Source organism: Equus caballus, chromosome 7, assembly GCF_041296265.1.
Source record: "Equus caballus isolate H_3958 breed thoroughbred chromosome 7, TB-T2T, whole genome shotgun sequence".
Classification (NCBI taxonomy): Eukaryota; Metazoa; Chordata; class Mammalia; order Perissodactyla; family Equidae; genus Equus; species Equus caballus.
This window is the reverse complement of record NC_091690.1, coordinates 50,348,683-50,365,045: the sequence shown is the minus strand read 5'-3', so window position 1 is coordinate 50,365,045 and position 16,363 is coordinate 50,348,683. Positions and strand designations below refer to the sequence as shown.

General features: G+C 42.6%; 1 protein-coding gene across 1 annotated transcript; it reads left to right on the top strand.

The window, feature by feature from the left end:
- The first annotated feature begins 13,847 nt into the window (after window positions 1-13,847).
- LOC111774133 (zinc finger protein 709-like) lies at window positions 13,848-16,012 on the top strand. The gene is given in 3 exon segments (XM_070274057.1): window positions 13,848-14,315; window positions 14,372-14,375; window positions 14,410-16,012. Coding segments are annotated over 3 exon segments (1,824 nt in total). The 5' UTR covers window positions 13,848-13,960; the 3' UTR covers window positions 15,875-16,012.
- The last annotated feature ends 351 nt before the right edge of the window (window positions 16,013-16,363 follow it).

Here is a 16,363-nt window from a genome sequence, read left to right as displayed (position 1 = left end):
CCCTGGTAAGCACCAATCAGTTCTCTTTGTCTGTATGTTTAACTTCCACCTATGAGTGGAGTCATACAGAGATTGTCCTTCTCTATCTGGCTTATTTCACTTAACATAATTCCCTCAAGGTCCATGCATGTTGTTGTGAATGGGATGATTTTATCCTTTTTTTATGGCTGAGTAGTATTCCATTGTATATATACACCATATCTTCTCTATCCAGTCATCTGTTGATGGGCACTTAGGTTGCTTCCACGTCTTGGCTGTTGTGAATAACGCTGCAATGATCATTGGGGTGCCTGGGACTTTTGGAATTGGTGATTTCAAATTCTTGGATAGATACCCAGTAGTGGGATGGCTGGGACATATGGTAGTTCTATTTTTAATTTTTTGAGAAACTTCCATACTGTTTTCCCTAGTGGCTGCACCAGTTTGCATTCCCACCAGCAATGTATGAGGGTTCCTTTTTCTCCACAACCTCTCCAACATTTGTCACTTTTTGTTTTGTTTATTTTTGCCATTCTAACAGGTGTAAGGTGATATCTTAGTGTAGTTTTGATTTGCATTTCCCTCATGATAGTGATGATGAGCATCTTTTCATGTGTCTATTGGCCATCCGTATATCTGCTTTGGAGAAATGTCTGTTCATGTCCCCTGCCCATTTTTGGATCGGGTTGTTTGATTTTTTGTTGTTGAGTTGTGTGAGTTCTTTATAGAAAATGACTTGCAAATACTTCTTCCCAGTTAGTGGGTTGTTTTTTGTTTCAATCCTGTTTTCCTAGCCTTGAAGAAGCTCTTTAGTCTGATGCAGTCCCATTTGTTCATTCTTTCTGTTGTTTCCCTTCTCTGAGAAGAAATGGTGTCCGAAAAGATCCTTTTAATACTGATGTCAAAGAGTGTACTGCCTACATGTTCTTCTAGATGCCTTATGGTTTCAGGTCTCAGCCTTAGGTCTTTGATCCATTTTGATTGTATTTTTGTGAATGGTGAAAACGCATGGTCAATTTTCGTTCTTTTATATGTGGCTGTCCAGTTTTCCAGCACCATTTGTTGAAGAGAATTTCTTTTCTCCATTGTAGGCCCTCAGGTCCTTTCTCAAAGAGTAGCTGTCCATAGATGGGTGGTTTTATTTCTGGGCTTTCAATTCTGTTCAATTGATCTGTGCAAAATACAGAGCGAGAGATGTGTGTGAATGGTTTCTGTTCTGATATGTAAAGATATCTGAGTGATCGCTCTCATCTTCAGAAGAAAAATACTAAACACTCTTAAAGGGAACACCTCTTCTTCGATCCATAAGAGATTTGAGTTTACATGGCAACAGTGCCCCCTACATGAGAGAAGGTGAATATAGATAATGCCCATGTACCAGGAGGCGGAGTGACTGGAGCAAGCAACTTTCTAGGAACACATCAACATAACAACAGATGAATTGCTAGACACACAGTATGGATTATCTTGAGAGTTAAAAACTCTAGGGAGGGGCCAGTCTTAGGGGTCCCCCCACATTCATGAATGCTTCCTTCAGCAGCCCAACGTGGTCTTCATAGTGAAGATCAGAAAAAATTGCCTCCTGCTTCATCCAGCAAATGAGGAAAAACCTTTTGATATACATGAAAAGCATATTGCTGTCTGTAAAGTAGACCATCCGTCAGATAAAACTAATGTACCCACGTCTTAACTCAGTGTATAAAGTTCAAATAGACACCTGCAGTCACCTCAGGTTCCTCTCTGCCAAAAGCAGAGGAAATATAAGTGCTCAGATCCTGTTGTAAAGTTCACGGTCCAGGGATTCTTTACCACCAAACATTGCAGGTTTCATCATCACATGAGAGGACAATTTGCCTTTGAAATCCCTGACACCATATCGGTAGGGCCCCAGGATACAAACAGTGGATGAAAACAGAGCTGCAAGACACAGATTCTACTTAAGAATGAGTTTCTAGGGAAATCCAACAGACCAGGGAGATAAGTGCAAGGACACTGCAGACCATGAAGCCCCTGACCCCTCCAGCTGCAGCAAACACAAAACATAGTCTGACTCGTATTTAAGAAATCATGAAACCTCACACTAAAGGCCTGTTTATCTCAAATCTTATCGTGAAAATTCAAAAACGTGGAAATTAAGTAACATTCTTGGACAAACCATTGAGTCAAAGACAAAATCGAAGGGGAATTTAATATAAGTGTTGCTGAAGCAAGATAAATGAAATTTTCAAAATAACTTGAGACAAACAAATGTGAAAATACAATTTAAGAAAACTTGTAGGATGAGGCATAGGGAGTAGTAAAGGGAAGTTAGTAGTGAAAAACACCTGTATTAAGAAAAAGATAGCAAGTTAACAACGTACATTTATACCTTAAGGAACAAGAAGGTAAAACCAAAATTAGCTAAAGGTAGGGAATAAGAAGTATTAAAGCCCAAACAGTTTCAACTAAAAAAAATAAAAATAACAAACCCTAGCAATGAAGAGAGAAGACTCAGGTACATAAAATCAGAAATGAAGGAGGACATATTACAATGGCGCCTCAAGAATAAGAAGGATAAAAAAGGACTATTATGTACGTTTGCATGGAAACAGATAACTTAGAAGCAATGGATAAATTCCTAGAAACATGTAAACTACCTCGAAATAGTCAATCATTGCCAATCCCAATGCCACTACCAAACACCACCACGTTCAGAGAATTCGCACCAATCCTTGTTAAACTCTTCCAAAACTGGAAGTGGGGAAAATACTTCGAAACTCATTTTAGAGGCCAGCATCTCCCTGATTATCAAAGCCAGGCAGACACTAGAATATAGGAAAAGTACAAGCCACTAGCTCTGTGTCAACTCAGCTCCACCACAGTGCCCAGATACTGGTTCAAACATTCCACTGGATGCATCTCTGCGGGGATTTCTTTCAAGAGATTACATTTCAATGGGTGGAGTTTGAGTGAATCGGCCCCCATGGGGATGCGCCTCATCCAATCAATTCTAATTCCTAATAGAGCACAGACTGCCCTTCTGAGAACAGGGAGGAATTCTGTAAGTAAGCTGCATTTGTACTGGAAGTACAGTTCTCCTGGGTTCCCAGCTTACTCATCTAGACTACAGGTTTTTGATTTAACGAAGTCTTTATGTTTGCATGAGTCACTTTTTTTTTTTTTTTAAGATTGGCTCCTGAGCTAACAACTGTTGCCAATCTTTTTTTCTTTCTTTTTTTTTTCTTTCTGCTTTTTCTCCCCAAATCCCCCCAGTACATAGTTGTAGATTTTAGTTGTGGGTCCCTCTAGTTATGACACGTGGGATGCCGCCTCAACGTGGCCTGATGAGTGGTGCCATGTCCATGCCCAGGATCTGAACCAGTGAAACCCTGGGCCTCTGTACAGAGTGCGTGAACTTAACCACTTGGTCATGGGGCCAGCCCCACGTATTTGCATGAGTCACTTTCTTAAAACAAGAAAAGAACAAGTGATATATATGTATAAACAGACACACACTTACTTGTTCACATCATATTGGTTCTGTTTCCCTGGTGAGCTCTGACTAACACCGTATTTTACTTTTAACACTTTATAAGTTGAATGCATGGTTCATTTTAAAAGGGAAAGCATTTTTTTAATGTAATTCTCTAAACGTCAGTTTTTATGAAGTATTCAATACAGTTTTGCAAACCATAAAAAATAAATTTTCTGTCCTGTTCCCATATACAATGACAAGTGATATTGGAGCTGCTTCCATCCTATTTCACACTGGTGAGTACTGAGAGGAATGGCCTTCACTCTAATGTATTAGGGTGGCATAACTGTGAGAGGAGCTCTGCTGACCTACTCCCCAGTAAGACTGGTGAAAATTACTTTAATAAACATTTAAAGGCACTGGAAATGGTCCTGAAAGCAAAGATGAAATGAACATTTATTCAGGAAAATCTTTGAAGTTTTGAAAGAAACATGAGAGTCTGTGGTGTTGGGACAAAGAGCACTGCCTTCCTATCTCCTCCAGCTCACATTGGTGGAGACTCTGCTCCAGACCCCTGCAGTCTAGAAGACACGGCCCCCTGTCAACTCAGCCCCCACTCACAGGGCTATCTTGCTGAGAGGGTAAATAAGTGCTGGGGAAGTGTGCTTGAAAAGTAGGGACACCATTGTTTCAGTCCCTACACATGGAACTGAGCTGATGCCCTTGGAGTGGTGAGCTGGCAATACTTGTGTGCTGATTGCCCTTCTTCCATCTCATGAGGTGAGTGTGACATAAGTCATTTGTGAGGGACCAGTAGACACAATTGAGAGCACCTCTGGCTGCTGTCTCTTTACTGCACTGAGCCCTCTGTTCCTAAAATGGGATTGTCACTCAGAGAGAGGCTTCCCATTGTCCTCAAAGGAGCTCCAGGGTCCTGTCATAGAGTTGTTTCCTGAACACGCAGGTGAGGTGAGCCACAGAACACAACGTTCTCAATCACGTTCCAAACAGTTGATGTGGTTGGCCCAAGATCATGAGAAGTTCAAGGCAAAGGACACTATCAAGAAAGTGAGGAAAGGCAATTAGCAGTAGACTGGTATCATTGTTCAAGACACAATTTTGAGTCTAGGCCAACGATTTTCTCAAAAAAGAAAAAACCCCAGGGAATTAAACTGCTGAGAGGAGGCTTCCAAGGCTCAGAACAAATACCACCTAGTGACTTCAGAAAATATTTCTGTAAAGAAGCCAGAATTTTATTGAATTTATTGATTGAGCAGATTATGCCCCAGGACATTGGTGAAAACAGTAGAACAAGCAGCCAGTAATTATTGAAGTTTATCCACTGGCTGTGGTTCATGAAAGAGAAAGAGGGCCCTCCCAATATCACTGTCCCAGAAGAGCAGGCTTTCTCAAAGCCATGTCCCATTCTAGGAGCTGTGTCAGAGATTCCACTCTGTATGAGAGACATAGACTGAAATCCAGCTAGTCAGAAACAAATAAATAAGTCAATTATAGTAAAAACTCCCAGAAGGAGAGGGATGAGTACCTGGAGTTACTACCATATATTACTTAGAATGTCTGATTTGCAACACAATTAAAGTAAATGCACAGATACAGGAAATTAGAAACCAGACGCCGTGAGAAAACAGCCGTTGAAAAAATGATCCAATTCAGACAAGGAAGCCCCAGTAAAATTAAGAGCTGGTGTCTCAGCAGAAAAAGCGAGGTCAGAAGGCAAAGGCATAGCATATTCAAAGTGCCCAAAGAACAAACCTGTCAACCAAGAATCCTATAATCAGCAAAACTACCTTGGAAAGGGGCCGGCCCTGTGGCTGAGTGGTTGAGGTTACACACTCTGCTTTGGTGGCCCAGGGTTTCACTGGTTCAGCTCCTGGGTGCCGACATGGCACTGCTCATCAAGCCATGCTGAGGTGGTGTCCCACAACTAGAAAGACCCCCAACTAAAACACACAACTATGTACTGGGGGGCTTTGAGGAGAAGAAAAAAACATTAAAAAAATAAAACTACCTGGTAAAAAAGGAAATTGAAATAAAGACATTTCCAGATAAACAAAACTGAGAAAGTATTGATAGCCAACTGCCATGCAAGAATGAGTGAAGGAGGTCTTTAAGCTGAAAGCAAGTGATGCCGGGTGGCAATTCCTATCAATATAGAGAAACTAAGACACCAGTGTAAGGAAGGATGTAAGTCTGAAAAGAATCTGCCAATTTTCTCCATTCTTAATTGATATCAAAGGAATTGTATAAGATACTATGTATGTGAAGTGCTGTTGGGAGTATAATACGCAGAAATGTAATATATGCATAATGTTTACCATTAAATGCAGAAAAGACTGGATGCAAAGCTGTATTGAGCTAACAAGGTTACTACAGATGGTAAGGGAAGAAGAGTAACAATATATTATTGGGTTCTATTATTAATAGATGTAATCTGCATAACAATACCACAAAATGGGAAAAGGTCGTAGAGCTATATATGAGTAACATTTCCATGAATCAGTGGAATCAAGGTTGTTTAAATGTGAAGCTCATTCTTGTAAATTAAGTAGATGTTAAATAGTGGTACCCCCAAAAAACTTCAAAAATACAGTGAAAAACATTTACAAATTAAAATGCTACTTTAGGAAATATTCACTTAATGGAATAGAAAAGCTATAAAGGAGGAGTAGAGAAACTAAAACAACGTGAGAATTGTAGAAAACTAAAAGTAAAATGGTGGATGTAATTGTAACCATGTCAATAGTACTACATGTGAATGGATTACATTATCCTACAGGAGGAAGAGATTCTCACCTCAGATTTAACAAACTGTCATCTAAATATGTGCTATGTGTCAGAAACACACTTTAGATTGAAAGATACCAATAGATTGAATATAGAAGTTTGGGAAAGATACATCTGTAACCAGCCCCGACAAGACAGCTGGAGAGCTAATAAAAATATCTGCCAAATGGACCTGAAAACAGAAAATGTCACTAGAGGTATTGAGGAACATGATGTCATGCTGAAAGGGCTGCATCTCAAACACAACAGAGAACACAATTTATAGCTATCAGTGCCTATACTGGCAAGGAGAGATCTCGAATCCATAACCTAACCTTTCGCCTAAACAGACTCTAAAACATGAGGTACCAAACCCATAGCAAGGAGAAAATGAGAGAAGAAAGATGGAGCTGAAATCAATGAAATGAGGAATAGAATAACCACAGAGAAAATCACTGATACCAAAAGTGGGTTCTGCCAAAAGCTTGGGCAAATTGACAAATGCGGGAGGAGGCGCTGGTGGGAAGCGGCGGGGCGGGCCCGGCCTCCCGCGGGCCCCCCGGGGTCTGCGGCCCCGAGTCCCCGGCGGAACCTCTCTGCCCTCAGGCCCCTCCGGCCTCAGCGTGGGGGCGGGGCCGGCAGCCGGGCCCCGGGCGCCCTGTGGTCCCTGCGCGCGGCGACTTGGGCCGGAGCGTCTCCGGGCCGCTGTGCGGCCGCAGCCCCGCGTGTCCCAGACGGTGCGGGGCCCGCGGGAGGGCCCGCAGGACAGTCGGGCCTCGGTCTCCGGGGTCCGTGCGCGGAGGGGCTGCGGTCTGTGGGGTCCCCAGGGCCTCATTTCTCCTCGGAGGGGACCCGTTTTCTCCTGAGTTTTCCAAATGTTTGGGGAGCACCGTCTCAATCTACAGTCACAGGCTGCTCTTCCTGGGACTGACAGTAAATCCGTACATTTTCAGATGCCTCCCAGCACTCCCAAAGCCACTTCCCCTCTTTCCTTCACAGGATCCTCATCAACACTTTGTCCTCCATGGCGCGTTTCAAACAGACTCAATATTTTAAATGTTTATCATTATCCCCCAGAGCCCTGGAGGGCTCTATTTTCAAGATCATATTTGTCTGTGGATATTTTACATGAGAGGAAAGCAGAGAATAAGCACTAGGAACTACACTGCAGGAAATCCTGGTGCCTCTCCCGGGGATCATCCGGGCCCAGACATCCTATGGCAAGTCCTTTGGGTGGGGGTTCCCCTTGGAAACATGTGCTGGGTGATCTGTCCCATTGGTATTGTCACACACCCCAAGGTTTGTGAACGAGAAAAAATTATTCACTGATTTAAGTGTCCGTTTTTCAAGAAGGGTAAATATATCTAGTCAGTAGAGCTTGAAAGACACTATAAAGGAGTTCCAGACAGGCAACAAAGAGGTGAATTTCAGAAAAAATATAATGTTGCTTTATTATATTCCATTTGTTAAGAATACTTGTTTCACTCTCCCTTCCCTTGAGTTTCTCTCGTTAGTTTCTGAGGTGCGTTCCTTACTTTTGGGTGCTTCCAAAGGAGATTCCAGGGCTGAGACATGCAAACCGCAAGTGTTCAAGTGTGATTTCTTGTCATGGAAATAATGTCACCACCGGCCCAGGAACAGAGTTGTCATGCCAAATAGTGCGTCTTTGGCATAAGGGCTATTTTAAGCTGATGATTATCAAAAAGCAGCAGACACAGGCAAAGCTCTGAAAAGCTAGTAGAAGTTACCCCTTTGTAAGGGAAGTTTACATTCTAAGAGAAACGTCCCTTTGTAAGGGTGCCTCCCTCTGTGTGCCAGGAAGGGCAGGATGACTCTGCATCTCTAGAAACTCTGTATCCATGGAGAAGGCAATGAGTTAAATCTGCATGACAACTTGACCCTTGTTCAGCGTGCTTTTCCTGCTAACCTCCCGTCACTAACTCCATCTTAAGAGCAGGATGTTAAAGCTCTTTGTCACAGGAGGCGGCCAGCCAGGAGCCTGTGCGGAATAGAAAGTTTTGATCTGCCAGTCAGACCTCACCCTGCCAGGTCTTTGCATCCCAGCTGGCCCTCCCTGCTCCCTTAAGCCTCAGCCCACGCTTTGGATGAGGGAGACCGAGTTGACAGCCTGTCCTCCTGTCTCCTGGCCAATAGATGGCACAGTCAACTGTTTCTTCTTTCAAAGCCTGGTGTGCCATGGTCTCAGCTTCTGTGCGCATCAGGTGGCGAGCCCTCGCTCAGTAACAGTAGTAATTCACATTTTTTCTTAAAGGAATAGACATTTGTGCTTTTCTAGTTGAAGTGGTAGAAATACCGAATAATATTCTCCCTTATTTTCTGTGGAAGGACTGCATTTAAGTGATTTTGCTGGATTATTCCAACACTGGGTTTGTGTTATTTAAAATAACGCTGAGGTTCCAGAGCATCTCCAGTGGGGAGCAGAGGCCCCCAGTCCAAGACCCAAGCTAAGGCCCCTTGGGCCTGCAGAGGGAAGGCCTTGAAGGTCCAGTTGTTTTTCCTTCCGGGGGCCTCCCCCTGCAGGTTTCCTACTGCTCACACCCCCATGGAAGGAGTCTTTCTCCTGAGACGAGCTGCAGAGCCCTGGAAAGCTGGCAGTGCACGTGCTCATGGGGTGGGCAGTGACACCCTTTCTGAGGTTGTGGTTGTGGTTCCTTAGGCCTAGATATTTTAGACATCGTTTCAGTTTTGCATCAACACTTAGGTGCACTGAGAGTGTAATCTGTGCAGGGTGAGAAAGGCTGTGAAGATCAGGTGTTCCGTCTTGTGGACAAAGGGTTCATGAGTTTGGAGTTCATGTGGGTCAGAAGCTTAAACTGAACCCAGTGGAGAGTTTCCTCACATGTGAGAGTGGGACCTGGTGGAGGCAGTGCCTCCATGCTCAGAGGAGAGGGAGCGTGTGTGGGGCTCCCAGAGTGCATTCCTGTGACTGCTCAGGGGTCCCCACTCTCCTTCTCCAGGGCCTGACCCTCTCCAGGGGATCTGTCTCAACTGGCAGAGTGTACACCTCAAGTCTGGGAATATGGTCACTTTCTGAGTGTAGGTTTCCTTCTGGGCTGCAGGCCAGCAGGCTGCGTCTATGAGCTGGTTGGAATATTCCCGTTTCTGTCCTTGGATTCCTTTATCAGTTGAAGATTGCAGTCCTCTGCTTCTAGTTTCCAGTTGCACTTCGGGTTTGAAAATGTAATTTCAGAGGTGTTATGTTAGCAAGACAAGAAAATTGTGGAAATCAACAGTTTTTTTTCCATTTAGACAAGAGAACGTCAAGATGTGACATGGGTGTATTTCAATTCTCAGCTGCATTTTCCATGTTTAGGTCAGTTTTGTGTGTCCTTGTCCCTAGAGAACTGTGACATTTAAAAGGCTGTACTATTCCTGAGGCAAATGAATTGCATTCATTTTCTTATGGTTTGTGTGTGTGTGAAAGAGGAAGATTTTCCCTGAGCTACCGTCTGTGCCCATCTTCCTCCATTTTATGTGGGATGCTGCCACAGCATGGCTTGATGAGCAGTGGTAGGTCCACACCTGGGATCCAAACATGCGAACCCCAGGGCACTGAAACAGAGCAAAGTGAACTTAAGGACTATGCCGCTGGGCCAGTCCTGAATTCTGTTTCAATAGATGTAGGGAAAAGGCAGTTGAATTTCTATTTTCATTGATCTGAGGAATCAGGTCCAAGCTTGTGTAAATCTTTGGAATTCCTAGTTTACTCAGGGCTTCATTGCAGATCCCTAAGGTATTATAATATGCTACTACTTCCTAAAAATATTCTCGAGGTAAATATAGTGGAGGCACAAAGCAAAGTGCCCCTTGTCTTTTTTGGTAGAAAGAGATTGGTAAATTTTTTATGGTTTACAGTTTTATGTCCATTGGTGTTTAAAGGATTAAATCTTGGAATGGTTTCCTATGTAGAAATGTTAAAACTAAAAGTCATTTAAAAATGGTGGTCAAACGTGGGAAAATATGACGTATATAAATCTCTCCTTATGTTATTTTATGTTTTTGAGGAAGATGTGCCCTGGGCTAAGATTGTGCTCATCTTCCTCTATTTTATATGTGGGATGCCTGCCTCAGCCTGGCGTGGTAAAAGGTGTGTAGGTCCTCGACCAGGATCCAAACTGGTGAAGCCCAGGCCTCTGAAGCAGAGCACGTGGACTTAACCACTGTACCACTGGGCCAGCCCGTGTCTCCCCTTATTTTAAATAAATAGTGCGTGGGAAGGTTTAAAAAATTCGTAAGAGAGGAAACACTTAAGGAGACTCCCTGCCTGCAGTCCTGCCCCACTCCTCTGCTCAGACACCATCCTCCCAACATGGCCAGTTTTGATCACTGCTTCACCATGCTGTTAGTGTTTCTTTATATAAAAGCAAGCCAGGGCGAATGCCTATTTTTTTTTATCCCCCAAGTTTGTTCTTGTGATGAATGGGAGGGTTTGGTACTGATGATGTTTGATGACTGAACACTTATGCCTCACCCTCCCTTTCCCCTGGGCATTCTTCCCTGGACAGGCTGATGAGAAAGCCTGGAGGCTCCTGCACTGTGGGCTGCTGCTTGCTGGGCAGCTCCTCCTGGGCGCTGTGCTGCCCTGTGTTGCACTGTTGACCCCACCAAGCCTGGGTTCTAACTGCAGAGTACTCCAGGTTGGCAGTTTGGGAAATTCTTGTCCTCTGAGTGCAGGAGTCTGGGAATCAGGCCCTCCTTAATGTGATCTTCTGTCAGTGTCTTGGGTGGCCTCTGTGTGTGTGTTGAGAATGAAGGTGAGACTGAGGCTGGAGTCGCCTTGACATTAGGGGAGTGTGCAGTTATGAGGATGATTGTACCCTGTCACTGAGCTGAGCCCATCCGATGGTCACTCCTTCAAGAGCAATTATTTCAGAGAGAAAAAAGGGACAGGAAAATGCAGGCAGTAGGAAGCAAGATTCCAGAGGGCTCCCCAGAGCCCCTAAGTCACTCTGCCGCTGCAACAGAGGGTCTATTGTAACAAAGACCCTGACCCTCTTGGTTATAGTGACAACACCCCAGTCTGACTTTGTCAGAGCAAAGGGATTGGTTCAAACCAACTTAAGCCCAGGCACTTGAACTCTATAAAGCAACCAGTTGTCTTGCCCCTTTGTGGGAAAAGAACTCTGGAAACCTCTTGACTCAGAGATCCCCAAAATAGAAGTCAGATTCACACTCGTCTGTACACTAATAGGTCTACAATAGCAGGACGCTCGTCATCCACCTTGGGGTTCTGCTACTACTGATAGTGACCATGGCGCTTCTCAGAGGATCCAGTGCTGTGCTCCCCAACAAGGCATTCGATGGAAGTTTCCCCTCCCCTTTGGTCTCAGGCTCCTAGAGCACAGCCTGGCTTCCTGAGATCAGTTGAAGTCATGGCACAACTAGAAGGATCTACGACTAGAATATACAACCATGTATTGGGGGCTTTTGGCAGACGAAGAATAACAAAAGCAGATTGGCAACAGATATTAGCTCAGGGCCCATCTTGAAAAAAGAATAAGTTGAAGTCAGTTGAATGAGAGCTGTCTTGTTTCAGTAAAAAAGGGGTGAATTGTCATGAGTCTGTCTTCATCATTTTCTAAAAAGAGAGAGGTTTTAAGTTTACGGAAAAATTGATTAGAATTTACAGTTCCCACATAACCCTTGTCTCTGCATCCACACAGGTGGCACTCTTTTACATTTGGTATTACTTGTGTACACTTATTACAATTTCTAAGCCCATATGGACGCATTACAGTGCACGGTGCACATTAGCATTGACTCTGTGTGTTACACACTGTGTGGGTTTTGGCTAATGTCTAATGACGTGTCCCCATCATCTCTGTGTTGTAGAGGGTAGTTTCACTTCCCTGAAACTCCCCTGTTCTCCACCTATGGACTCATCCCTTCCTCCAATTTTCATGGCTTCTTCCTTGTGCCTGAGCTCTCAGTTCATAGTAATTCCAGCCCCGTCAAAGCATACAGCATGACAAAGGTAGAACTGAGTCCATGATCAATATTTCACAAGTTAAAAGCAGTGTTTCACCAGAAGAGGATTTCCATTCAGCCAGCTGCGTCTGATTACCTGTAATGGCCTGGCATAGTTTAGGACAGGGTGGGCAGCTGAGCTTGGTCAAAGTGTGATTTTCACTGGACTCCTAAACTCTCAGTTTGGTCATGGGAGCAGACCAAAAAGCTTCCAGTTGTTCACTGTGTTTTCATTCACTGAAACATCCCATAGATTTCACCCTCTGCCTCATGGAGTGCCGTATCCGGTGGGTAATATGGAAGAAGATGAAAGAACTTTTCTTACGAGGGATCATTGGTCCACAAATGATAATATTTATTTCATTTGTATAGCATTTCTGTCATTTCCCAACCCGTTCTGGAACTTGTTATTAGAGAGAAACAGGATGTAATGTCATCACAGTAAAACTGTGTAAATATTTCCATGTGTTCATAATATTGTTAAATTGATGAGCATGTGTACAGAAAAAAAGCGAGTTTGTGATGATTACAACATAGAATAAATGTTTGGAGATAACAGAATCCCATGTTACCTTCCTAGAATTGGAGTATAGATCCCCAGTGCTATCAGCCTTATGCATCCTGCCCTATACACATTTGTGGTGTTTCAGGACTCAGTGGCCGTTGAGGACGTGACTGTGAACTTCACCCCAGAGGAGTGGGCTTTACTGGATCCTTCACAGAAGAGACTCTACAGAGTTGTGATGTGGGAAACCTTCAGGCACCTGGCCTCAGTAGATAAGAGTGAGGACATTCCTTCACTGCATCAATGAGAGAACAAGTGCTGCTTGCCCATGAAGAGTGTTCTAAGGCCCTGGCCTGATGGTGAGGTGGTTAAGTTCGCACTTTCCGCTTTGGTGGCCTGGGGTTCGCCAGTTCGGATCCCGGGTGTGAACATGCCACTGCTTGGCAAGTCATGCTGAGGTAGGCGTCCCACTTACAAAGTAGAGGGAGATGGGCTCAGATGTCAGCTGAGGGCCAGTCTTCCTCAGCAAAAAGAGGAAGATTGATGGCAGATGTTAGCTGAGGGCTAATCTTCCTCACAAAATACAAAAAGAATGTTGTGAGATGTAGAAGGTGGAAAGAGCAGGTTACTAAATACAGTAGACATGGCCATAGATTATCAAATACTTAGAATCTACAACTTTTTCTATAATTTCTAATATTTGGAATAAACTTTCTGTGTCTGCATTTCAGTAATAACATGGGAAGATCATGATGTTAAAGATCAGTGCAAAGACCAGCAGACAAAACTACAGTGAGTGACACAGTAGAAATCTCTGTGTCGTGTACGATTCCTTGTACGTTAAGAAATTTTTTTTTACAAAGAGAAAACAACGCTTGCTTCAAATTTAGGTATTCTTAGGAAATTTTCACCAAGTATACTTTCTGAAATGTGATGTAGAGGTTCACTTTTTGCAAAATAGTTCACTTAGAAATAGTATTAGTGAACCCTGTGAATGAATATCACTGTTTGGATAATAGCAAGGGTGAAGTCCTCTTGCAGAAAATTCAGTATATTTCATTTCAGAGAATTCACAGAAGGAAGAAAACATGAACATTCCCTATAAATCATAATAAACGTAAAATCCTTAATAGAGAAATGACTAACAATGTGCTTCTCATTTGTACAGAAGGCATGTGGTAGGGAGACTCTGGGAAAGTGAAGAGGGTAGTCAGTGCAGAGGAAACGTCAGCCTTCTTCCATATCTCAGAATGACCAAGAAAACTACAGGAGCTAAACCATGGGGATGCAGTGCATGTGGAAGAGCCTTCACGCATCATTCATTGCTGAAAACGCACATTACACGTCACACTGAACATAAAACATATGACTATCAAAAATATGGAGAGAAGCCATATAAATGTAAGGAATGTGGGAAAGCCTTCACTTACCTCACTTTACTTCAAACACATGAAAGAACTCATACTGGAGAGAAACCCTATGAATGTAAGAAATGCGGTAAAGCGTTCACTTCCTCCACTTATCTTCAAATCCATGTAAGAACTCACGCTGGAGAGAAGCCCTTTAAATGTAAAATATGTGGTAAAGCCTTCATTTCTACCATTTGTCTCTCAACACTCAGAAGAACTCACACTGGAGGGAAAGCTTACAAATGTAAAAAGTGCAGTAAATCATTCACTTATTCCAGTTTTGCTCAAAGACATGGAAGAATTCATACTGGAGAGAAACCCTACAAATGTAAGAAATGCGATAAAACATTCACTTCTTCCAGTTCTCTTTGAATACCTGAAGGAACTCACACTGGAGAGAAGCCCTTTAAATGTAAAATATCTGGTAAAGCCTTCATTTCTACCAATTGTCTCTCAACACATGAAAGAACTGACACTGGAGGGAAACACTACAAATGTGAAAAATGCGGTAAAGCATTCACTTCTTCCAGTTATCTTCAAATACATGAAAGAATTCATACTGGAGAGAAACCCTACAAATGTGAAAAATGCAGTAAAGCATTCACTTGTTCCAGTTATCTTTGAGTCCATGAAAGAAGTCACAGTGGAGAGAAACCCTACGAATGTGGACAATGTGGTAAAGCGTTCACTTCTACCAGTCATCTTTCAATACATAAAAGAACTCATACTGAAGGGAAACCCTATGAATGTAAGAAATGTGGTAAAGCATTCAGTTCTTCCAGTTCTTTTCAAATACATGGAAGAATTCATATTGGAGAGAAGCCCTTTGAATGTAAAAGATGTGGTAAAGCCTTTGGTTATACTGCTTCTCTTTCAAAACATGAAAGAAATCACACAGGAGCAAAGCCCTATGAATGTAAAAAATGCAGTAAAGCATTCACTTCTTCCAGTTCTCTTCAAATACATGAAAGAACTCACACTGGAGAGAAACCCTACAAATGTCAAAAATGTGGTAAAGCATTCGCTTCTTCCAGTTATCTTCAAATACATGGAAGAATTCATACTGAAGGGAAACCCTATGAATGTAAAAGATGCCGTAAAGCATTCATTTCTTCCAGTTATCTTCAAATACATGAAAGAACTCACACTGGAGAGAAACCCTACAAATGTCAAAAATGCGGTAAAGCATTCACTTGTTCCAGTTATCTTCAAAGACATGGAAGAACTCACACTGGAGAGAAACCCTACAAATATCAAAAATGTGGTAAAGCATTCACTTGTTCCAGTTCTCTTCAAATACATGGAAGAATTCATACTGGAGAGAAACCCTATGAACGTCAGCAGTGCGGTAAAGCATTCACTGTTTCCAAATCTCTTCAAGTCCATGAAAGAACTCACACTGGAGAGAAACCCTTTAAATGTGAAATACGTGATAAAGTGTTCAGTTGTATCAGCTATCTTTCAAGACATGAAAGAATTCACAGTGGAGGGAAACCCTACAAAAGTAAAAAATGCGGTAGAACATTCACTTCTTCCAGTTATCTTCCGATACCTGAAAGAACTCACACTGGAGAGAAACCATTTGAATGTAAACAGTGCAGTAAAGCATTCACTTTTTCCAAGTCTCTTCGAGTCCATGAAAGAACTCACACTGTAGAGAAGCCCTCTGAATGTAAAATATGCAATAAAGTCTTCACTGCTTCCAGTTCTCTTCGGGTCCATGAAAGAAGTCACAGTGGAGAGAAAGCCTCATGAATGTCAGGAACGTAAGACAGGCTTTACTTCTCATACAAGCTTTTGAGGATATGCACAAATGCACAGGAGAGGATAAACCATGTGGACATAAACAATTTGGAAAGACTTTTGTCATCCCAGTTCTTCCTGAAGGCATGAAAGGACTCACTTGATAAAAACGTCTTGAATGTAAACAGCATGAGAAAGACTTCAATTGGCCTACATCCTTCTATGTGAAACTCCCACCAAAAAGAAATGTAAATGTAAGTCATGTGAGAAAGCTTCATGGAAATTAATTTGTATATAAGGTTGTGGAAAACTTTCAACATGAAAGAGTTGTTATAAAATAAATAGATTGTATCTATCAAGCCTTTCTTAAAGTGCCACATTGGCTGTGGATTTCTATTAATTACTTCAGAAATGAATATTGAGGTGAGATGATTCTGCTAGTCATCCTTCATAAATAGTAAATAAGATTCACAGGTAGTGCTTTTCCCTTACGTCAGTTAA